A 24,099-nucleotide genomic window follows, 5' to 3' on the forward strand; every position below is an offset into this window, starting at 1 on the left:
TCTTTTCTCTCTTAAGATGACCTTCCCACCTCCTTAAATCCTGCTCCCTGGAGCCATTGTGCTTCGCTCAGGTAACTGTTGAACTGTTGTCTTTCCTCGTCTTGATCCTCTCTGCAGAGACCCAGATTTCATAGCATTCTGTTTAGCCCCATGATGACACTGACGACTCTTTGTCAGTCAGTCAACCAGTCAAACACAATCTGTCTATACAAAGTAACTTAGTTTTTTCTAAGCGTTTATTTATTTATTTTAGATATATGAGTGCTCTATTTGCATGTATGCCTGCATGCCAGAAATGAACGTCAGATCCTATACAGACTGTTGTGAGTCTCCGTGTGGTTGCTGAGAATTGAACTCAGGACTTCTGGAAGATCAGACAGTGTTCTTAACCACCGAGCCATCCCTTGAACCTTTAACTTAGTTTTTTATCCACCACCTCCACTTTGGATCTTTACCACTGAATATCTCTCTGGAACATAAAACATATTTAGTACACGTTTATTGCATAAAATAATCAGGCATTTGGGGAAATGCGATCAACAATGTAGTACACCTATGGAAAGCCAGTTTTGAACCTAACTCCATTAGGGTGGGAGGTCTCCTCTCAAGTCATTGGAGGAATCAGAGCATGCATCTGTCCGACAGGAGTGATAGTACTGGGAGTTCCCCAAGAATAATGCAGGGGCTGAACAAACAAGTCTTGTTAACTTAAGGGAAAGTTCTTAACTTGTTTTTCTTAGCATATTTTTATATATAGAATTTTTTTGATACACATGGACAAATTAAAAAGCAAAGTTTTTTTTTTTTTAAGTCTTAAAAAGAAAACACAAAATTTCAGTCCTTATGTGGTCTCCTCCTAAAACTTTTATTGTTTAATCCTTTCCTGCTTCCTTACTGGTCTGTACCCTGGTTCAGTTGTTCAGTCTGACATTATACTAGGCCGCTGTAGTCAGCCGCAAGGCCTCGTCCTCAGGCTCAGTGAGTTTTGTACAAGGCCTCTTCCTTAGGTTCCGTTAGCTATCCTACCAGGTCTGTTCCCCAGGTTCAGTGCGGTAGACCTCTTTTCTCCAGGTTCCGTTAGCCATCCTGGCAGGTCTGTTCCCCAGGTTCAGTGCGGTAGGCCTCTTCTCCAGGTTCCGTTAGCCATCCTGGCAGGTCTGTTCATGTGCAGCAAGGCTTACAGTGTTGCTCAAGTAAGCATTCAGCCGGAAATATACAATTGTAAGGACAACTTAGTATTAGCTTTAGCAACATTAAGTTTTATACAGTGGTCATAATTTGGCAGTATACCTTTTAAGTTCACAGCTTGCCCTGTGAGAACCACAGGTGGCAGTGATGTCTAGTGGAAAAGAATTGAGAACTGAAATAATAAGAAATCAGAGAAGGATTCTAAAGAAATCTATCTGCTTCTTGTTTTCATCCACCCTGTTCACCCATATTTGGAGATTAGCTGCTGTACCCCAAAGGGCTTCACTGTTAGACCCTTTTCTTCTTACTTCCGGCTTCCCCTGCATTCTCCAAATAGTCTTTATGATGCCCCAGGGAATTGGGATCATGACTAGTGTAAATGATGGGTGTAGCTTTATAAAATAATACATATATTCAGAATGATATCAATAAGCCAGATTTCAAAGCACCCAATTGATGAGTTTAAACTGTTATACTTATCACAACGTTGCCTGCTGCGCTGTGGCAAGACTGATGGTGCGTGTGATTACAAAGAGAACAGCTCCTATGTCACTGAAGTATTTGCCCATTGAAAACATCAGTTTGCCACACTGGGGTGGATTTTCTACCTCACCTGTCTGAGTTTAAATTTTATTTATATGTACTTATATTCATACGTGTTAGTTTTCTGTTATGGTAATAAGTACCCAAGATTAGGCAACTTAAAAAGCAGAAAGGTTTATTTGATTTCAGAGGTTTCAGTGATTCCTGCAATCAGCTGCTTTGTACTTGTGCACAGTACATTTTCAGGAACTGATCTGTGGGAGACGTCTGCTTATCTCTCAGATACTGGGGAGTGAAAGAGAGGGCAGAGGAGGGACTAGGATCCCAGTGTCCCCTTCAAAAACAGGACTCAACGTCTGACTTTATCTAGTATCTATTTTTACTAGGCCACCTCCTAAGGGACCCAAGCCTTCAGCTTCTTTGGGAAGCATTTGAATATAAACTATAGCAATTATGTACTGTAATTACAGGGTTTTTAAAAGCAAGTAAAAAAAAGCACAGCTTTTATTTAATCAGTTTATAAATATGGGCTTTTATACTTACTAAAATTATTTTGAAATTGTTCGCTATGTACAGGACTCCAGGCCTAGAGTACTTAAGGACATCATTATTTGGACGTGTTTCTAGGCCTTATTTATTGCTTTATGTGTGAATTTATAAGGCCAGTCTTTCTTTCTTTCTAGCTCTATGGAACATATACACATGCCATTTTGTTGTTGGTGTTGGTTTTGTTTTGTTCTTCAGCATGCTGGAGCAAGATTCCAGGAGAGTGAAACCTATCGTGAACCCTGCAAGTCAAAGGAGGCATCTTTTAGAGTTTTCAACAAAAGAAGACACATCAGATGGTGACAACCAGAAAAACAGTTACAGGTGGGACAGCCTGCTGGCCTTACTGATTTAATGAATTAGAGAAGAGTTACCTCCGGTCACTTTACATGGAAATTGGTCACATAGGTTTTGGCAAGTGGAGCAAGTGAACTAGTGATGCCATTAATTTGTTTTATTTTTATGATCAGTTTTAAGAATAAAGAAGTTTATTTTGAAACAGTTCCCAGTTTAGGCTTTTTCTCATTTATTTACTTAACATACTAATTGTAGCACCCCCTTCTCCCAGCCCCACCCTCATTTGTTGAGATGTGATTATATAATGAGTTTGTACTGACATACACATATATTGAAATACATGCACTAACTTCAGTTTTTCACTGTTATTATGGTTTAGTACATTTAATATTTATGTCTATGGATAGATATGGCAAAATGATATAGTTGAACCTGTTTGTGATCATGTACAAAATTATCTATTTGTTGTTTTCAGATTTTTTTTCCTTTTTATAATCTGACAGATACCTTGGTAAATTTTCATTTTGCTTGGTAATAAAGCAAAAGATGTACATGAAAACACATTTCCTATAGTCTGTTAATTAGAAGGTACAGTAAATAATTCTGAAACTGTATTCTTTTTGGTAAACATTTCCCTGTGTGTTTTTAGATTCTTATCAGAGGCAAATAAAACCAGACTCTTGAGAAGTAGTCATAGAGCTCATAGGGCAGCATCACTGCACTAGGATGAAGTGCTCAGAATTGATGAAGACCTGGTTGCCCTGCAGCGTTACAAGGCAAAGGCCGTAGAGGAATCATCCTTCCTGGGCTTTTACTCTTGAGTTTGTGTTCGGAGTTAAGGATCTTATGTGATGCAGTACGGCAGTGATGGGGGCCGTGGTGGCAGAGAGTAATACATGCTGTTTTGTGCTAGTCTGTTTTCTTACATGTTGGGATTTGTTACAATACTGAAATGTTGACATGCTGATAAGAGTGTCTCTAAATTTGATAGTGAATCACTTTTCTTATTTTTCCAAAATGTGCCCAAGTTTTCCCTCCTTTTTTCTATAATTTTGAACTCTATGTTTGTCCACAGGTGTTCTTCCAAATTTTTCATTTTTAGTTTAACATTCTTTGAATATACAGGGTTTGATTAAATATAGTTAATTGCTAAAAAGAAGAAAATTTGTTGATTTGGTACTTGAAGACATACTTTTTTAAAGACAATCTTTATAGGACTATAAGTTACTCTAAAATAATCATAACCAGATGCCTTCATGCATTTGCTCACATTGTCTCGAGATAAAATGCTCCCCCCTGTGAAGAATAGTGGTCGGCTCACACGTGCTCACTCACTGTAGAGGGCTGGACAGCTCTCAGGTTGGAACTTACCACCTTGAAAAGAGTACACCATCTCTGTGTCACTCCTGGGAAAGACATTATGGACTCTTAGGTCTCTTGAAGTACTACAGTAGGCTATTGTAGAATGATATAGGAGATTTAAGCAGATATTACTTTATTAGTTTGAAGTTCTTGCCATCGTCATTGTTTTTAGTAGCAGTATTTTTGAATACAAAATACTAAAAAAGTTTGTGAAACATTTGAAACCATGAAGTATGGATTTGTTCTGAACTGAATTTTAGATGTTTATATGTGCTGTCAGGATACCTATATTTTTTCCTTTGAATAAAATTAAATTAAAAATTTAGACTGATACTATTTTACTAGTTTATCATGTTTTAAAAGTATTTAATTTTTTAGCTGACACAGTGATTGTACATTTATTGGCTACACTGTCATTTTGATGTTGTTAATGTATAATGACTGGACCAGAGTAATTAGCGTATCCATCATCTGAGACAGATATTCATTCATTTTTTGTGTTGAGAATTCTTTTTACTAGATGTGTTGAAATACTTGATGCATTGTGGTCAGCCATAGTTTGATGTGCTTCAGAACATTATCCAGTCATCCCTCTTATCCCGTTGCTCTGACACCCATTAAGAATTCTTCTTTCATATCCCTCCTGCTCTCCCCCATACCTTTTTAGACTCTGATATGCACGATTGCTAAAAAGACATCCCAAACAAACAAAACAACAAACAACCCTGTGATGGCAGGTTTTAGGCTTGCACATCTAACAGAGAAAACATGGTACTTTTTGTTTCCCTTAAGCATCGTCCTATAAATCTGTCCATGTTGGTGAAAACAGAGTTTCAGTATCTGTTTTTTTTACTCATCATCAGTGGACAAGTAGGTTAATTTCAATGTCTTGACTATTGTGACTAGTACTGCAGTAAACATGGGCATGCAGATAGATGTCTTTTTGACGTGAATTTTGTTTCTTTTGAGATGAAGCAGTTGTGTTTCTAGATCTCTGATGAACTTGTATTACTGAAAACAGGAATCTTTGTCTTGCTTCTGAGCTTAAAGGAAAACATTTTAGCTTTTTTAAATTCAGTATGTTGTTGGCTATGAGCTGTCATATGTGAGTTTTATAGTGTTGAGATAATTTTCTCTTATACCCAATTTTCTTTTCCCCTTTTTTCTTCAAGATAGGATGTTTAGTTTTACTAAATGCTTTTTCTTCATCTTTTGAGACAATCATAAAGTTTATGTTTTCATTCTGTATACACAGTATGTTATTCATACTGATTTGTATACGTTGAGCCATCCTTGCATTTTTGTATGCAAGCCTTTCATTATGTTGGCTTTGGTTGCTAGTACTTTGTTGAGCATTTTGATAGCTATGATCATCAGACATTTGGGTCTGTGGATTCTTCTTTTATTTGTGTTCTTGTCTGGTTTTGATGTCAGAGAAACTTTGGAAGTATTTCCTTTCTTTTACTTCTTTGGATGAATTTTAGATGAGTTTACATCAGGTTTGTTTTGTAAGTTTGTGTTTTGCAAGAGTCTCATTAAGGTGCCAGGCTATCCTTAACTTAACGATCTTCCTGTCTCAGCTTTTGGGACGGCAGGGAAGCTAAAGTGTGCCACTATATCTGGCTCACGTTGGCTCTTCATTTACAGTTTGGTAAAATTCAGCAGTGAAACTGTTTGTCTACCCCTGAGCTTTTGTTCTTGTGGGGGTGGACATAGGAACTTTTTTAAATAACAGATTCCATTTTTTTTTCTTGTTGTGGCTCATTCAGGTTTTCTGTATCATCATCTGTATTTTTAAATGCCTCATTTTGTTTCAGTGTAGGAGAGTGATGGTTCAAATAATGAAAGGATAGATCATAATCCTGTGGTTTAGCTGTTCTATTTGTTTACCATTAGCATATCACACTAGCAAATTGCAGTTGTACAGATTTTTTCAGTGTTGGGAGTACATGCATATATACATATCTGTATTTGTAACAATATAATTTACCAGCCAAACTGGGACACTTTTATGAAAGAGTATTAGAAGTGTAGTGAGAGCTAGCATTAATTTTACCTCAGGACATAGGACATAAGGCTTAAATCACAGTTGTCTTCTGGTAAACAGGAAAGCGAGGTTTCTGCTTGAGGCACCAGCCCCATCATGTCTTTAGTCTAGGAGTTCTCATCAACTCTAGCTCCTCAGCATTGCACTTCCCTTTAGTGATTTATTTGCTGACATTTCTTTTATCTGTATAGAATGGTTTGCAAAGAGCCCAGATCTCTGACTGTCTTTGGGTTAGTAGGGTCTGATTGTCTCCAGATTGCATGCTTGCTTACACTCTGCCTTCCTTTCTCCCTTTAACCCTGTCCTGTCTACCCTTGTATTTCTCCTATTAGGTAGTTTTCTTCTCTGTAATTTGGCTGTTAGAACAAAGTTAGTCAGCACAGGTGTGCAGAAAGCATTGCTAGAGTTTAATCATATGGAAGGAAAATTATAGGTCAAAAATCGGTTTTGAAAGCAATTTTGGACTTTCCTCACAGAATTCCTTGCTTTAAGTATGCAGGTGGGATTTTCAAACGATATGTGTATGTAGTTGTGTGTATGTGTGTATGTTCCATGTAACTTTAGCTTCTACTTCTTTTATGTGTGCCATACTCAGAAATCATTACTTTTATTCTGAAATTAATTGTCCATTCTGATAGGTGTGTGACTGAGGGGGAGTTGGAGAAAGCATGTTTTCATTGTGCCAAATCTAATGGTAACTCATCTAAAACTTTCAAGATTTGACTAAGCAAGTCACTCCCTAAAAGACTTCTTTTGCGTTGTTATAATAGTCCGTCTGTCTTTGTTTTTTTGTTTGTTTGTTTTTTGACTGGCTGCTGTTTGTGATGTTAGGGATTCAGTTCAGAGCCTTGTCTATGCAAGTACCTATCACGGTGGTATTTCTTTGCCCTGGTTAATTGAGACAAACATTTGCTCGGTAGCACAAGCTGGCTTTGACCTTGTGAGCCCCCAGCCTTCACCTCCGTGTGCAAGCTTATCCTGCTCACTCTGTCTTCCCTCCTTCCTTTCTGGTTTCCCTTGTAAGCTTCTCCTCTGTCCAGATCACACGCTTTAAAGCTGGGAACTCGGTTTATCTCTTGTTAACATGACTCATCTGTACGGCAGCGTCCATGTGTGCACACAGGGCTGATTCCCAAAGTCTCCTCCCCAGGTCCGACTTGTCAGACATACTACGCTCACGCATCCAGTCATCTCTGATGTTTTTACTCCCCATATTTAACTAATATTTAGTTTTGGTACAATTGTAAGGCTTAAGGATAAATTGGGAGTATCTTCAATTCAATTGGAAGAAGATAACTTCCCTCTTATCCAGTAAGTCCTAATTATGACCCGGTCTGAGGTCTTTCAGATTTCGACTTCCGCTTCTGTCTGTCCCATGTGCCCATAGCTCTTCAGCAGTCTTCTGTGTTTCTTGAGTCTGCTTTTTTTTTTTCTCACTTGCTTTTGTCTCATACACTCTTCCCCTAGTTTCTATGCAGCTGGTTTCCTCTTGCATTTAGCCTGGACTTCCGCCATCCTGTCCTTAGTTTTTCCTGAAGTAGATCCTGCCATATTTTGCTGTTTGAGCCCTTTGTTTCTTTTACAACAATTCGCACGGTTTTGCTGTATTTTATGGATTTGTTTTCTTGTGTTTCATCTGCCTTTCCAGTTAGCTCTCTGAAAATGAGCTTTTGTTCTTTCTTGGATTACCCAGCGCATAGGTTGTATTCCACAAATAGTGAAAAGCATGAAGCTTGCCACGTTCAATTTTCTATAATGTTTTGTATTTTAGCACATTTAATTTATAAATTCAGAGCATCTTATTCAAAACAGTGCAGAACAGACCTAAGATTTCTCGGTGAGGGAGATGAGAATACAGAGAGAAGGATATAACCAATTGGAACAGCGCAGTTCCCAGTCTGATGGTCAGCTCAGGTTTGTTTATTGTATACTAGATATGAATCACGTGACGTAAGCAGTAGCATAGGTACAAGTATGTACTTTTTAAGCTAATGAGTAACTAGTCACTGTCATTGAGTGCTTTGCTAGTGACTCAAGGTCATCCGTGGCTCTAAAATTTTTATTCAATTTTTTAACTTTGTCACTTTTTGCCTGCCAAATATTTTAGGGGTCACTTTACCCCCCACCTCACACAAACTTGCATTAGGGAGACTTGAGTTTTATTGTCACAAATGACCACAAACTTGTAGGCTTTGTCATATCCTAATAGTGTTCTTTCCTGTCAGCTGCCAACTCTTCTCCCTTAATTTCTTTTCTACTCCAGCAGCACCAAAGTTCATTGACTTCACACATAGCATGTGCTGCACAGTGCATAGTAGCTAAGCAAAGGCGAATTACCCTGCCATCTCTTAGAAACTTAGAGATTGACAGTGCATCATATCGTTTATACTTGATTCTTTCTGTTATGTTTATTTAGGTCTTTCAGCATGTTCAATTTGGTATACATTTATTTTAATGAAAATTGACACTAGTAAGCTTCATAAAATTTATGGTACAAGGAAATCATTTTTGTGTATGTTTATTTCAGATATGATCATTCTGTGTCCAATGACAAAGCCTTAATGGTGCTAAGTGAAGAACCATTACTTTATATCCCTCCCCCTCCGTGTCAGCCCCTGATTAACACAACAGAATCTCTCAGGTAAGGGGTGTGGATTGGTGCAGAAACTACTGTGTGGCCTCCCATGGCAAGCTTCAGAACTTAGAAGAGCATTTCTTTAGATTTACTAGGAGGCCAAGAGAACCTGATTTATTGTTGGATAACTGTAAGCCTGCCAGTTGTTCAGATAGAGATGGTGATGGGTCATTCAGTGTGATGGTCTCCTGCTTATGTGTTTCTTGTTTGAGCAAAAGGACAAGTGAATGATAAAATTCAGGGTAAGGCTAGACTTGTGGACATAATATTCTCAGCAGACAGCATCACTTTTTTCAAATTAGGAAGGCGATATCTGACTTTTGAACTCATGGTTGGGGAAGTTGCCTTCCTACCCATGTCTTATTAAAAAAAAACCAGAAATAAATGTTTTAGTTTTATTTTTTTTCAAATTGAATCAAAAAGCATTGTTAAGTAGTCATATATGTTGGGCTGATCTTTGGGTCCTACAGAACAATTATATGAATTTCCAACAAAAGAATAAGCCTACTGTTAAATATATTTGATTACTCTGTTTTATAGGTTGAACCATGAACTTCGAGGCTGGGTTCATAGACATGAAGTGGAAAGGACCAAATCTAGAAGAATGACAAATAGCCAACAGAAAACCCGCATTCTCCAGGTCTGTTCTGCTTGTGTCTGAAGAAATGACAATCCAGGCACCGGGAATCCTTTCCCAGGGACTTGTTTGTTCCCTGGGACATTTGGGAACTTAAGCCTTATTTACTTCTCACTGTGGCCGCTTTGGATGCTGCAGCCATTGCCCCCTACTCAGGCTTGGTGCTGCGTCCTGTGCTCTGTCCCCCACCCCTCTCTTCTGTCTCAAAGTCATTAACTCTGGCTGCTACAACAGCGTCATTTTTAGAGCTGGATGGGATAGAAACTCATCTCTTACACAAATTCTTCATAGCCCTTCATGGATTTATGGAGAAATCCAATGAAATAACTTCCAGACCAGGAAATAGCAAATGTAAAAAGCCCCAGGACGGAACAGGTTGCATATTTATAGAACCTCAAGAAGTTGAGTAAAGCTGTCAGGAATGCTGTGACTGAGGGGAGTGGTAGGAGCTCAGATCCGAGGGGCTGTGGAGGAGAGAGCTTAGTGAACACCACAGGCTCTGGTCTGAACTTTAGATTTCATTCCAGGCATGAAGGCCAACAGTAGTGGGTTTGGTGAGGGTTTGTATGTATGAAAGGTAACTTTGGCTAGGACTGGTAGAGCTCATTAGTGAACTTGGGAGACAGAAGCAGGATTGTGAGTTCAAGGAGCCTGAAATATATAATGAGACCTTGTTTCAAAACAAAAACAAAGAAACAAAAGTGATCAGTCTGGCTACCACACAAAGCAGACAGCTGGGGAGTGGGAGGAGGCAGGTCAGACCAACTGCAACCCAGCGGTCTAGACGGGAGGTCTGAGGTCTGTTCTACTGTGGGACATATGAAGGAGGAGGTAAGAATGGGGACCTAAATATATTTCAAAAGGAAAACTGTTAAAGAATTGTTGCTATAAAATAATGAGGAATTGGTGATAATTTCTGTGTCTTAGGTGCTAGATTAATGCGGATGCCATTTATAGAGACAGAAACTAAGGAGGGAGTTAGAGACAGGAGTCAAGAGCTTTAGATACAGGATTTAGACCATAAATTGAAGAAGTCCAGTTAGACAACCATGTATTCACATCTGGACTATAGGAGAGAGGTTGAGGCTAAATGTTTGATTTTGGGGTGCTTCTTTCTAATGTGAAACCAAAGAGGAGAGAATGCTAAACTAGTGCTGGGCATCGCACATGTGTGGGCTACAAAAAGCATTCCTTGAGGGTGGCTGGACAGGTGGATGGAGGGCAGGAAAGGGCCAGCAGGCTGTGAGACAGTGAAGGCGGTTACTATTACAACTTGCCATTCAAATTCACTGGAGACCCTGGAGGCTCTTTTACTGTGGTTGTAATGACAGGTGGCCAGTGAAGGGAACGCTGGATAGTAACATGGAAAGGTGGCAGTAATTGTTGTAGAGAAATCTCCAGAAATGGGGGGAGAATAAGAATCAATAAGGAGGTTTTGTTTTGGGATGTAAACATTTTCACCTGCTTTACGTTTGGTTTGGGTGCTAATAGAAGCATCTTGCTGAGCATGGTGGTGCTCACATGGTGGCACTTGCCTGGGTGGGAGAGGCAGAGGCAGGCAGTATCCATGAGTTTGAGGCCAGCCTAGTCTATACAAGTTCTAAGTCAGCCAGCGCAACTTAGTGAGGCCCTGTCATAAAAGAAAGAAAGGGCTGGGGTTTGAGGGTAGGATAGAGAAAGAGGCAGCTCAGCCAGGCGTAGTGGTAGTAACTTGCATTTGTAATCACAGAACTCAGGAAGCTGAGGCTGAATTTTAGGCCATCCTGAGCTATGTATAGTAAATTCCAGGCCAGTTTGGGCTGGAGGGCTAGAGTGAAACTCTGCCTTGGGTCAGTATAAGGGATGGAGAAGGAGGAAGCGGTAGAGGAGGATGAGAGAGAGAGAGAAAGGGAGAGAGGGAGGGAGCGGAAGGGAGAGAAAGAGAATGAAAGAATAAGAATAAATGTCATGGGAGAGTGAGCTTAACTGTTTATTTGGAAACAGTACATAATATGTTCAGAAGCATAGTTGAATTCATGTTCTGACTTCTGAGGGTCTATGTCTGTGATTATCCAGATTGTGCTCCTAGGCCTTTCCAATACCTTCCTTGCCTACGCTGGCAGTTTTATTGGTTGTTAGCCTTGAGGCTATAGGCAGTCACAGCCAATGCTGTGAGGACCTGACAACCCCAAAGCTCTTCCTGGCATTGGAACACAGGGTCAGCACTTCAGAACATATTGGTCTGCTAAACTGTGCATATATATCAGCTACCTCCTTAGCCAGAGGGAAAGGAGACTGTTTGGTTTCTGCTTCCATATTTGGAGCAAGTTTTTCTTACTGACAGAGTCTTAATAATCCCAACCCCAGTGACAGAAGGTTCAAGTGATGTGGTTTTCAGGCTTATATTCTTTGCTGTGTAGAGGAAGAACACAAAGTTTGGGAATAGGTCACTGTCAGTAGATGATCTCACAAAGGTAATTTATGAAAATTAGATGATAATTCGTGTCCTAAATGGAGGTTTTTGCCTTGTCTTTATAATTTGTCACACTACTCTTTTCTATTTTTCATAACTGTGAAAGGGTTTTTCTCTAATCCCCAAAGAATTCTAATGTAAAGGAAGTAATGTTGTCCTAAGTTTAGCCCATTATTTATACATTTATAGTTTAGACTACAGCCCCTTTCTCTGCTATTTCTGGTACATGTCTCTCTATTGAGTGCTTAGATAATAGTTCAGAAGTCTAGGAATCTCACTATTACCTAAAAAGGAATGACATGGAAGAACGTATTTGAGTAAAGCTAGGAGAACAGTCATCTTAGTCATGCTGATGTTAGCGGTAAAGCATGTAAGAATTCGTTTGGTTTCTTTCTTTGTGTTGGAACCCTGCACCTGCTGTGCTCCCCCAACACCCATTTCAACATTCTTTCCTCTTGATTATTTATTTTAGATATAAAAATAAGTCAGTCTCATAAAGTATTCTGTAAGTTTGGTAAACCAACATTTGTTTGAAATTTCTCTCGCTTTATTCCAGTATCATGTCTTTGATTTGACTTGTTCTCTTTCATAGTCTTATCCTCTTTAGACTGAGGCTATTAGGAAAGATCAAGGGTGAGTGAAAAATGCCGTCTAAGATTAAGGCAAAGCGAAGGCACGTTGGGTAGACCACAGTTGAAAGAACTGGCTTCAGGAGGCCAAACAGTAGGACATTCTAAGTAGGCGTGGTGGTGTACTTCTACAGGTCTTGTGCTCAGGAGGCCAAAATAGGAGAATCAGTTGTTTGAGACCATCCTTGGCCATATACAAGACCCTCTTATAAAGGGGGGGGGGGATTTCAAAGCTTTTTAGACTAAGATAACAGTGCCAGATACAAACCCATATTATCAGGGAGAGAAAAACAGTAGCATACATAAATATCCCAGTAAAACTAACAGACTAAAAAGATACAGAGAGAGAGAGAGAGAGAGAGAGAGAGAGAGAGAGAGAGAGAGAGAGAGAGAGGAGGGAGGGAGGGAGGGAGGGAGGGAGGGAGGGAGGGAGGGAGGGAGGGAGGGAGGGAGAGCACTCCTAGTAACTTGTATTTTAAAAACAGGAATAAAAGAACTATGGAATTTATAGCTTATAAGAATGCAAAGGGGGGGGGGTCAAGTAGAATTATAAGTTGTTCGCCTGTTTGTTTGTTTAAGGCAAGTTCTTACTAGGTAACCCTGGCTGACCTGGAACTCACTATTTAGACCAGGCTGTCATTGAGCTCAACAGAGATCCATCTGCCTCAGCCTTCTGAATGCTGGACGTGAAGCTAAGGTTTTATACCTGGCAAATGTTATTCCACGGTAGGCTGTGATGATGTGACGTGGATAGTACTGGACCCTGTGTATATTATTTTTCCCTTTACATATATAGCTCTGATAAAGGGTGATTTGTAAATTGAGCACTGTGAGAGACTAATAATAGTAATTCATAGCATTTACAATAACATACTGTACTACAACCTTCAGCAGCGTTACTCTTGGGCATGAGACCATTATTCAGTTAAATAAGGTTATCTTTATACAAGCACTGCTATAGCATGGCAGTTGATCTGAGATGCCTACTAAGCAACTAGCATGGCAGTTACATGTATACATGGATGTATGTGCTAATCGTCAAACAATGGCCTTGTTGTAGGACCAGAAATTGGAAACCTTATGGTCATCTTCACACACGGGTCCCATTTACCAGAGAAACCTGTTCTTCTCTTTTTCCCTTTAAGCATTTTGTGTTTGCTTCTGGTTTAGTATTTATCACACTTTATTGTTTTATAGGACTTTCCCTCAGTCATACCCCAAGCTTCTTACAGAAAATCAGGTATCTAATTTCGAAGCCCCACTTTATGTAGAAATAGATATATGAACATGATAATTAATAAATTCCAGGAGATTTACTAGACTAGTATTTATATACCCAAAATACAACAAGGCCACATTCTCATGTAACGGTAGTAATATACCCTTGAGTTCTGATTCCCTTATGAAATTTTCCTAAACTCTCAGGAAAATGAGAGAACAGAGTACAGAGCAAGTGCCTTGTGAAATAGAGGTTTTTAGTGTGGCATGTGTTGGCCTTTGATGGTTCCATACTAAACTGTTCTCTGGCAAAAGAGTCATGGGTTAGATGCCTTTCATGGGATACGAATAGCAGTGCTGGGTGTGAGGAATGTGTGTGTGTGACTTGGTGAATAGTGGAAATTTTGTTTCATTTTGAGTCTCTTTTTATTTCTTAAGAATTTGTAACAACCATTTTTGACAAATATAAGTTGTTACCTGTCCTGTATCACTTAAACAGCTTGATCCTAAAACTTGCAGTAGGTAGACTGAACTTGGGCAGTCTTTCTTCAGACTTTGTGGGAAGTACCTGAAATGTCTTTATAAGACAGTGTAAGTTATAGTCTCAGCCTACAACATGGCCTAAAGTATTCTAAATAACAAATCCAAATATGAGTCAGTATTGGAAGTTTTTTTTGTGTTATTTCTTGAACTTTTTTTCTCTCTTCCAGGGTGCTCTGGAACAGGGCTCAAATTCTCAGCTGATGGCTGTCCAGTACACAGAAACCACTAGCATCGGGTAAGAAGCTGCACAAGTTCTTAGCCAAAGAGCCTGAAGTGTAGAAACTCACACCTCCTCTCATGCTCCTCTGATGACTTTTATATCAGGTCAAATGAACATACACAGCCAGCTAGCAACCCCAGCAAAGAGATCCCTCTCTCAAATCTCTTAAGTACAGATTTAGTCAGAAGGTTCTCTGTCGTAATTTTGCTTTCTTGTTCTTAATCTGTTTGCTAGTTCCTGCTGTCCACCTTGTTGGTGCAGGGTCACTGTTGTTCTCTTGTACCATGAACTCCAAGCTAGCTGGTCCGCAGGCTTCCAGATGACTCTCCTGTCCCAGCCTCTCATCACTGTGCTCCTGGTGGATGACAGTTGCGTCCTTTGATGCAGCTTTCTTAAAATGTGGATTCTGGGGATTAGACTGGTCTTTCTGTGTTTCGGCTTTTGTAGCAGATGTTCTTACCTGCTGAGCTATCTCATCCACCCTGGCTGGGTGCTTTACATATATCTTATCTTTAAATTTATATAATAATTCAAAGTAGATTTCATATAGGAAAAGGCTGGGGAGTCAAGTTTTTGTTTTTGTTTTTAATAATTTCCCAAGTCACGAACTAAGTGGAAGAACTAGATGTCAGACCTTGCCTGTGTGACTTAGTGCTACATAGCATGACAGAAGATTTGGGAGATTCCAGAGAGAGCAGTACCCAGCAGCTCAAATGGCATCATCAAGGCAGAGTAACATGAGGAGAGAAAAGGGAGGTAATCCAGTCATGACTAGCTAGCTCTAGTGGGGTGGCTCAGTAGTCATGGCCTTTCTAACTTGGTCTGTGAACCAAGCAGATTAATGTAGCAGATCCAGTGTCCAAAACAATAGCAACAAAAACACATCATTTGCATAAGTCAAATGTAGTGGAGCATCACATGGCACCCAATAAGTATGTGTCAGTTAAAAAATATTAAAAAGTGAAAATGGTTGTTCAAATACTACTATTTTAGCTGAGCAAGGTTCTTAGGATTCAGATGTGGCTAGAATGGAAGGGATAGGGAAGACCCATCATGTTTGAATATTAATGGTATTTCCTATCTTCTCACATTAGTAGGAATTCTGGGAATGAGCTGCAGGTGTACTATGCTTCACCTGGAAGTTACCAAGGTTTCTTTGAAGCCATCCGCAGGAGGGGAGATACGTTTTACGTCGTATCATTTCGAAGGGTAAGTTCATTTTGAAAGAATAAAGCAAACGTTTTTGAGTAGCTGCTGAAACAGAGGTGGATTGGAGGCAGGATAAAGTCAGTGGTGCAGGTGCAGCAGGCTGGGTGAGCTGAGAACATGAACCACATCTGACTTTGATTCCTTGTCACCCTGTAGCCCTATCGTTTGTTTCTAACCAGTGGGAAAGTGAAATAGGAATGCTGAGTGCCTGTTGGTGTGTTTTAAGCCAAGGCCTATTTGGTAATTAAGAAACAGACTTCTGAAACATAGAGTTAAGATTAATCATGGGCTGTTAATTTGTCAATTGTGGAGTGTTTAGATGTGTGTTCCTAAGTTTCTTTGTTCACCTTTTTCTTTTTTAAACGTTTATACTTTTTGGTGAGGAATGTATTAAATAATCAGGTTGTATAAGCAAAAGTGTTTATACTAGCATTTTTGAATGTTAAAGATGTTAGACCACATGAAGAAAAGCACAGCCATTTATAACCCATCTGTTTTTGCTATAAATGACAATATATTCTTAGAGTTTCCATCTGATGGTTCTTTAGAGTGCTCTACATTAACCAAGAAAACAGAAGAAATTGAAATTCCTCTTTAAAAACATTTTATTATGTTTTTAATTACATGTAAATATTGGTTTGTGCATGTGAGTGCTGTATGAATTACTTTTCTGTTGCTGTGATAAAACCACTACCAAGGCAACTTATGGAAGAAGTAGCTCATTTGGGTGTATTTTTCTGAGGGTAAGTGTTCATGATAATGGGGTGAAAGCAGCATTGGGGGGGGGTCAAGGGGATATTAGAAATGGGATGTGTCTTTAAACCTCTGAAACTCACCTCCAGTGACATCTTCCAACGAGGCCATGCCTCCTAAGCCTCCCCACACAGTAACACCAATTGGGGACTGAGCATTTAAATACTTGAGACTACAGGGACATTTCATTCAAACCTAGACAAGTACATTCCAAGTACATTGCCCACAAAGACCAGAAGAGGGCATCAGATCCCTTGGAGCTGGAGTTATAGCCAGTTGGGAGCTACCTGATGTGGGTGTTGGAAACAGAGCTCAGGTCTTCCACAAGAGAATAAGTGATTCTAACCACTGAGCCACTTCTCTAGCTGCCTAAGTCATTTGTTTTTAAAGGAAAGATCCTAGGTGGCACCTGGTTGACAATAATACTTACTAACAGTAGAATGATTTGTTCTCAGTTGCTGTTGCCACTCCCTAACATAGAAATTGTCAGTTAATTAGTTAGTGCTTTTCTAACTTAGAAATTTTTAGTGCCTCAGGGTTTCAGGAATAGAGAAAATCCGATTTTGAAGACTTAAGGAAATTAGATGTTATGTATTACTATATCTATATATCTATATCTATTCATATATCCAGTTATTCTAGGATGTTTGGAATACTTAAGCTGATGATCACAGCCTTTTCACAGAATTCCTTTGCTCGTCTTGTTCTCCCAAGTAATTAATGTATTTATTAACCAGCCTCATAGTGCCTTTTGACTGGCAAGGGGCCCACCGAGAACAGAGTTTCCTTTAGGCTCCAACTGTCTTGGCTCAAGAGAACTAAGTATTTGTTGTTCTATTGGTATGATTAGGTTTAAGGTTAAAGGAAAAGTAAACCTTTAAAGATGGATCTTGTTCTCTGCACAGTTTGCTGTGCACTGACATGACTGCCACCGAACTTCCCACAGAAGTATGTTTTAATAATAGTCCAGGGTACGCCACCTTCATTTGATCAGACAGAAGCCATGGGTTGAAATCATTCTTAACACTGTTTTTCTAGGGATGAGAGCAAGTTACACACACACACACACACACACACACACACACACACACACAGAGGATAAAGAAAGAGAGAGACTATATTAATATTAAAGGAGACTGGACATTTTCTTAAATAAAGAGGATGAATTGTATTTTTTTCATTAATTATTTTATTTATTTACATTTCAAATCCTGTCCACCTTTTTGGTCTCCCTCCACAAACTCCCCACCCCCTCCCCTTTGCCTCAAAGAGGGTGCTCCCCTACCCACCCACTTCCATCCCACCCCTCTAGTAGCCCTCTTTGCTGGGGCAACAAGCCTCCACAGGACTAAGAGCCTCCCCTCCCATTGATGCCAAATAAGGCAGTCCTCTGCTACATACATAGCAGGAGCCATGGACCTGCCCATGTATACTGTTTGGTTGGTGTTTTAGTCCCTGGGAGCTCTGGTTGGTTGATATAGTTGTTCTTCCTATGGAATTGCAGTCCCCTTCAGCTTCTTCATTCCTTCCCCTAACTCTTCCATTGGGTCCTTGTGCTCAGTGCGATGGCTGGCTGAGAGTATCCGAATCTGTATTAGTCAGGTGATGGCAGAACCTCTCAGAGGACAGCTATATAAGGCTCCTGTCAGCATGTACTTCTTGGCAACAGCAGTAGTGTCAGGGTTTGGTGTCTGCAGATGAGATGGATCCCAAGGTGGGGCAGTCTCTGGATGGTCTTTTTTTCAGTCACTTTCATTTTTTGTCCCTGTCATCCCTCTTTAGACAGGAACAGTTCTGGATTAAAGATTTTGAGATGGTGGGTGGTCCCATTCCTCAACTGGGGGTGGACATGTGTATCTACTGGAGGTGGTTTCTTCATGCTCTAACTCCGCTCTGTTGGTTATTTCAGCTGATGTCATTCCCACTGGGTCCTGGGATCCTCTCACATCCCTGGCATCTGGGACTGTCTAGTCGTTCCCCCAGCCCCCAGTTTCTTCCCCCCATTGCTACATATTTCTATTTATTCTCCTCGTCCTCTGGACTTCTCCTGCCTCTTCCCTTTTAAAAATTAAAATTTCCCCACGTGTATAAAGGTCTTTCTCATTATTTTACTGTGGAAAGTACTGTTGGAAAATTACTGATTTCTCCTTCTAGCCTTTGATGTTCAGATAATTCAGTCTGTCACACATTCTTTCTGTATCTTTCGCTTAAATATAATTTATCATCTAGTATTTTATGTCTAGGAAAACCTGCAACATCTTTTCTTCTGCATGCCCCCCCTCCCACCAGTCTCTCTTTCTTGTTTTAACAGTAGGGAACTGGAAGTTTACTTTATTGCTATAAATTGTGTCATGGAACTGGAATCTAATCCTTAAATACCTGGATGGCTCATTTTTTTCTTGCTAAGATGAAACTATAAGAAGTAATGAATTATGTCATACTTGGCCTTTTCTTCTCTACTTTGATGTAAAATACTTTCCTAAAAGTTTGGTTGAAAATCCTGTGGCATGAGTAGGAGGAGGTGGACTATGCTCTTGTTGGGCTCTTAATCTCATTGACAGAGACGATGGCACTGGAATCCAGGAATAAGGAACTTGTAAGTGCCCACGTCTCTGCTTAGCATGAACCAGACACTTATTATCCAGCTGTTGTTTTGTTTTCCTACTGAGCACATATTTAACTCTCTTTAAGAGTTAAAGAACTCTGTGTGTGTGTGCACTCGCGTGTGTATTTTGATACTCTACTGCATGCCATTATTTAATAACTTCACATCCTACACTCCCGTATCTGTTAACCTCTTTACTGTTGAGCTGGTGACATTATTTTCTCTGAAGCAGGCATGATTTTGGGTAGCTACTGAGGTCCTGCTGTAGGTGAACAAGAAAGAAATTCTGATGGAAGATTTTCAGTTTGCTTTGGCTTTTTCTACATGTCTTTGCCTCCAGCACAGTGGGCTCCTCTCCTCTCCTTGTGAAGTTCCAGGCACTTACACCTTGTTTTTCTATAAGTTTTTTTTCTTATTTGGTGTGATTTGGGGCAAGGGTTGAGAGTAGCATTTCTCAAACCTCCAAGACACTTTGAATGAACTATACCTATACACAAGTAAGGAAAAAGCAATTAAATTTGATGTTTCTTTCTCTTAGTGTGTTTGTATAATAGATTATTAGGGAGAGTGTGTGGACTGAAGAAGGTAAGCACATGAGGTCAAGAGTGTGGGCCAGAAGCAGATGCTCAGAAGAGGACGGTTAGGAAAGTGATGTCAAGAAAACAGGAGCAGGGTGAGGAAGACTGTGACCTGGCTGTCTCCCCAGTGACCTTTGAAATGCTGTCCACACATTCTTCTTCCAGTCACTTTTATCTGGAGAAAAAAAGTTTTAAAATCTTGGGGCAGTCTCTCTTTAAGAACAGAAAAGGTTTTCTGGCTAGAGAAATGATCAGTTAGCAAACTGCTTGCTGCATTTATTTAAAAGCTAGACATGGTGGCATGCAGACGCAGAAGGATCCTTTGAGCTTATTAGTCTCTAGTCAAATTAGCAAAGTCTGCATTCAGTGAAAAACCTTGTCTCAAAAAATAAGGTGGAGCCATTATGGAAGACATCTAATGTAGACCTCTGGCCTCCACCCTCCCAAATCTACATGCAACATACACACACTCAATACCAGAAACGGGTGTGGGGAGTGAAGAACAGGTCTTTTATATATATATATATATATAATATATATATGAATAATATATATATGAATATTATTCCCATCTATTTGCTATTTCTTTTTCCAATGAGATAGATATGTAAGAATACTTTGGCATTTTTTATTTTAATTTTTTTTGTTTTGTTTTGTTTTTAGTACCTGTTCTTCACATTAAAAATAAGGACTTTTGTGTCTTCTTGGGTGTTTCAAATGCATGTGTGATATAAGGCGGTGGATCTGAGCTTCGGCTGTATGCTTGTCTCAGAGTTGTTTTTCTTCCTCCATGTGCTCCCTCTTCTCAAGATAGTATCATATGCCACAGCTTAGTTGCTTGTAAGACAGATGAGTGCATTGCATATATCTGATGTAGATTGTAGGGATTACCTCAAGCAACAGAGACTTGTCAATGGTGTGTAGGGTTTCAAGGAGCACAGCAAACTGGAAAGGGACTGAAGTGGTTTTCTCTTCGTGCTTCATAAGCAACCCCAGTGATCATACTATAGCCTTCCTTACACTGCCAGAGTCCTCAGACACCAAGTGCTCATTATCAGACAGTGGTCACTATCTTTTATGAAGGACTGCAGCGGGGGACTTAGCTCATGATATGTTCTCTTCTTTTGTAAGCCTGAAAACTTTATGCCTGAGGCTACCCAGTAGAAAAGCCTGAGCGTTAACTGTATGCATGCCTCAAGAGATGTTTGCTTGTGTGAGCCCTTGAACCTTCACAAACGTTACTATGACACAACCGGTTTTATTATTTTAAAAAAATGTTTCTTATGTCAGTTTGTGATTGTTAGGTCAGAAGCACTCTTCCTATCATTTGAGTTGTAAGTCTGTAAGGCAGGAACGGTAATTACTTGTGTGCTTGTTAATTACTACCTGATACTCAGCACAGGGGCCAGCACTCAGCAACAGGTACTCAGCACTCAGTACCTGTTCGGCATAGGCACTATGACTGTGCTTTACTGAGAGGAGTCCCATGTTAGAAATGCACCGCTCTTGATGCATTTCAGTTACAAGGTATTTTTCCATGTTTGGCATAAAGAAATGTGACTGTTTTGTTGCTCTGCATAAGGTGAGCGGTGTAAGTGCAGCTCAGGCCGCACTGGCTTCTCCCTTGTTCATTTCTGGATGCTCCAGCCAGGGTAACAGCAGCTTTCTGTCTTGGCTCCAAGCCATCGAGGTGAAGAAACTACCTGATGAATTGTTTAGTGCTTCTCAGTGTCATCAAGTAGAACCTTAAGTTTCTCTTAGCCTCATAAACTTTCTGACAGCTCTTTGGAGCGGATGGGCTGTAGTAATCCCTCTGGTTTTTGGCTTATTGTACGCTCTGGAGAAAGGCCATTGTCCTATACCACAGTTAAGCAACATGCTTGAGTACATGAGTTAGAAACTTAAAGCTTTAGACGCACTGTAGGAAGTGCTCTGATGATCGCAAACTTTGCTTGGTGGTGTTATTTATGTAAAATGTTTGTCAAATGTGTATTCCCATATTAATTTCCTAATACACAAAGAATGGTATATTTTCTTAATGTGTATAATTTATACCTTAAAAGTTGAAATTTTATATATAAAGCATATTAAGTGATTAGAAGTATATAATTGTACACAAAACAATTTTACACACACACACATGTTAGTGTATGCATGTTTAGAGGCAGAGGAATTTTCTTAGTGATAAAAATAAGTTAGCCTACAACGTTGCTTTAAAAAGTCAGTGCTCTTTTGTTTGTGAGAGTCTGCAGCTTGAGTTTACACGTGGACCTTGGAGGTCAGCCATTTTCTGCCTTCACTTATGTGACCTTCTATCCAAGATCTAGCTGAACAGTGAGTAGCTGACCTTGGAGTAGTAACTGCATTTTAGAAAACATCTTATCTCAGAAGATGAAATTCTTTTTAAAAGTCCTGCTTAGAATACTTTTTCTCAGTTTTAACTTTCTTTAAGATGTACTTAATTCAGGTTTTGATGTGTGTTATAAAACAATAGAGCAGAGTTATTTAAATGTCCACTTTACTTATGTTTACTTAATGATTTTGTCAGCAATGCTCTTTTTATAATTTTTTTTCATTTCATTAAATATAAATTGACATCTTTATGCAGACTTTATACTTCACAAAGTTGTTTTCAATATATTCATTAATTCCTTATATATAATCATATAAGTATTTCTAATCCTATTATTGATGACAAAAGTGAGGCAGAAGGAGGTTAAAATAACCAAGCGTCTAAGACAGAAAGTGTTAGAACAATGGCTGAAGGTAGTGACACAAGTCTATAATCAGTCCCTGGGAAGCTTTGCCAGGAGGCTATGTGTTCAAGGCTAACCTGGCTTCTTAATAAGTTTGGTCTTGTAGCCTAAGACCCGCCTAGACTACAGAGTAAAACTCTGCCTCAAAACAATATGAGGGTATGGTAGCACATGCCTTTAATCCCAGCACCCAGGAGGTAGCAGGCAGCCTGGTGTACACAGTGAGACCTTATCTCATAAGACAAAACAAGACCCCTAAAACAATCAACAGTAACTGAGTAGGTAAATCAGTAAATAAACATGCATGGAGAAGCTCACATGTGTGATTTGAGCACTCTGGAGGATGAGGCAGTCCTGAGTTTGAGGCTAGACTTAGCAGCATAGGGAGGCCCTATCTTAAAAATGAACAAATACATTAGTTAACCTTCACTAATTAATGGCAGCGCTTAATAGTTGATAGATCAACCTATGATAGTTTCCCTCGCCTTAATTTCAGGGTTTTTGTAATGATAGATTTTTTTTTTCCCCGAACAGAGATACATTCTAAGAATGAGTATGTAAAGAAAAATGTAAGGCCTTATAGTTTAGTTTCCAATGAATCGCTTACTGATATTTACTGTGGCTTCCAACAAGCCAATGACCCCCGTATCTCTAGCTACCTCATCTACAAAGTGAGAATCTTACAGAGGACTGGCATTCCAGTTTAACTTTAGAAATGTGGCTTTATTTTTCTAATTTCATGTTTTCATGTGTGTGTGTGTGTGAGTGTGAACGTTGTTGCTCTAGAAGGCTGTGGCATTGCTTTAAACAGATGTTACTAAATTGTCCAGTCTTAGAGTTTTGAGAAACAACAAAATAGCAGGTTAAAAGTACTTTTATTTATTAAAAGTTTGATTTTATGATGGCTGCCAGTTTTGTGACTTACTTAATGCCCCTATAGTGCACAATCTATCAACCTTTAGTTCTTATTTCTGTAATGAAGTTACCCCTTTTTACAAGTGATGGGAGTGAAGTACACAAGGACTACTGTGTAGTGTGGTTCAAATGTGGCAGAGCTAGAATTTAACAGAGGCAAGCTTCCACAGAGTCTGTGTGTATGAGGGTGTGCACGTATGAGGGTGTGTGTGTATTTAAATGTAGGAGTGTTCTATCTTTATGTACACCTGAATGCCAGAAGAGGGCATCAGATTCACCATGTGGTTGCTGAGAATTGAATTCAGGGCCTCTGGAAGAGCAACCAGTGTTCCTAACCACTGAGCCATCTCTCCAGCCCAGAGTCTGTGCTTTTAATTATTTTCCTACATTGCCATTTTAAAACCTTTGTTTTCATATCTTTCAGAACAATCCATTTGGGGTTTCATTTTGTCACTCTATTTGTCCAGATACATTAGAGCTGCTTTGGATTATTTCCAAAGAGAACAAGGCCAAGGCAAGCCCTGTTGAAAACTGAGCCACTTGCTAGTATGTATAATTGTGTAGGAAGAACAAAACAAGCAGAGAACCACAGCATTTTAAGCACAGGAGGAGAAATGGAAACTTGTACTACAGAGAAGGGGAAAAAGCATCAACTGGTTTATTTTGTTTAAAACTTAAGGAGGTCAAGGAGGAAGAGTTCCAGAAAGAGGCGTCAGCAGCACCAGGTGTCATAGGGTCCCTGAGAGTGAGAAATGAAATCCCACTCATCTCTAGCAACTGAAGACACTCGTGATTGTGGGTACATTTGTGATGGACTCAAAAAGGATCCACACTAGACAAAAGAGAGCAAGTGAAAGAAATCAAATGGAGTGTCTGGTAAATAGGGCATTGAGCAGAAGACATGACAGCTTGTGTGTAATCAAGGAGAGCTTGACTGCGTTAGGCAAGCACTTTCTCTCTAGAGAT

General features: G+C 39.6%; 1 protein-coding gene across 2 annotated transcripts in view; it reads left to right on the forward strand.

The window, feature by feature from the left end:
• Positions 1–24,099, forward strand: part of ATF6 (activating transcription factor 6) — a 161,579-nt gene that overhangs the window by 66,257 nt on the left and 71,223 nt on the right. The window contains exons 10-14 of one of the 2 annotated variants that reach the window (XM_080934086.1): positions 2,476–2,601; positions 8,511–8,624; positions 9,159–9,258; positions 14,265–14,332; positions 15,412–15,526. In XM_080934086.1, coding sequence (XP_080790212.1) covers positions 2,476–2,601; positions 8,511–8,624; positions 9,159–9,258; positions 14,265–14,332; positions 15,412–15,526 — 523 coding nt within the window. The remainder of the gene's footprint in view (positions 1–2,475; positions 2,602–8,510; positions 8,625–9,158; positions 9,259–14,264; positions 14,333–15,411; positions 15,527–24,099) is intronic. The other variant, XM_080934087.1, reaches the window with a different exon arrangement.

Source organism: Micromys minutus (genome assembly GCF_963924665.1).
Source record: "Micromys minutus genome assembly, chromosome: 1".
In the NCBI taxonomy this organism is placed as follows: Eukaryota; Metazoa; Chordata; class Mammalia; order Rodentia; family Muridae; genus Micromys; species Micromys minutus.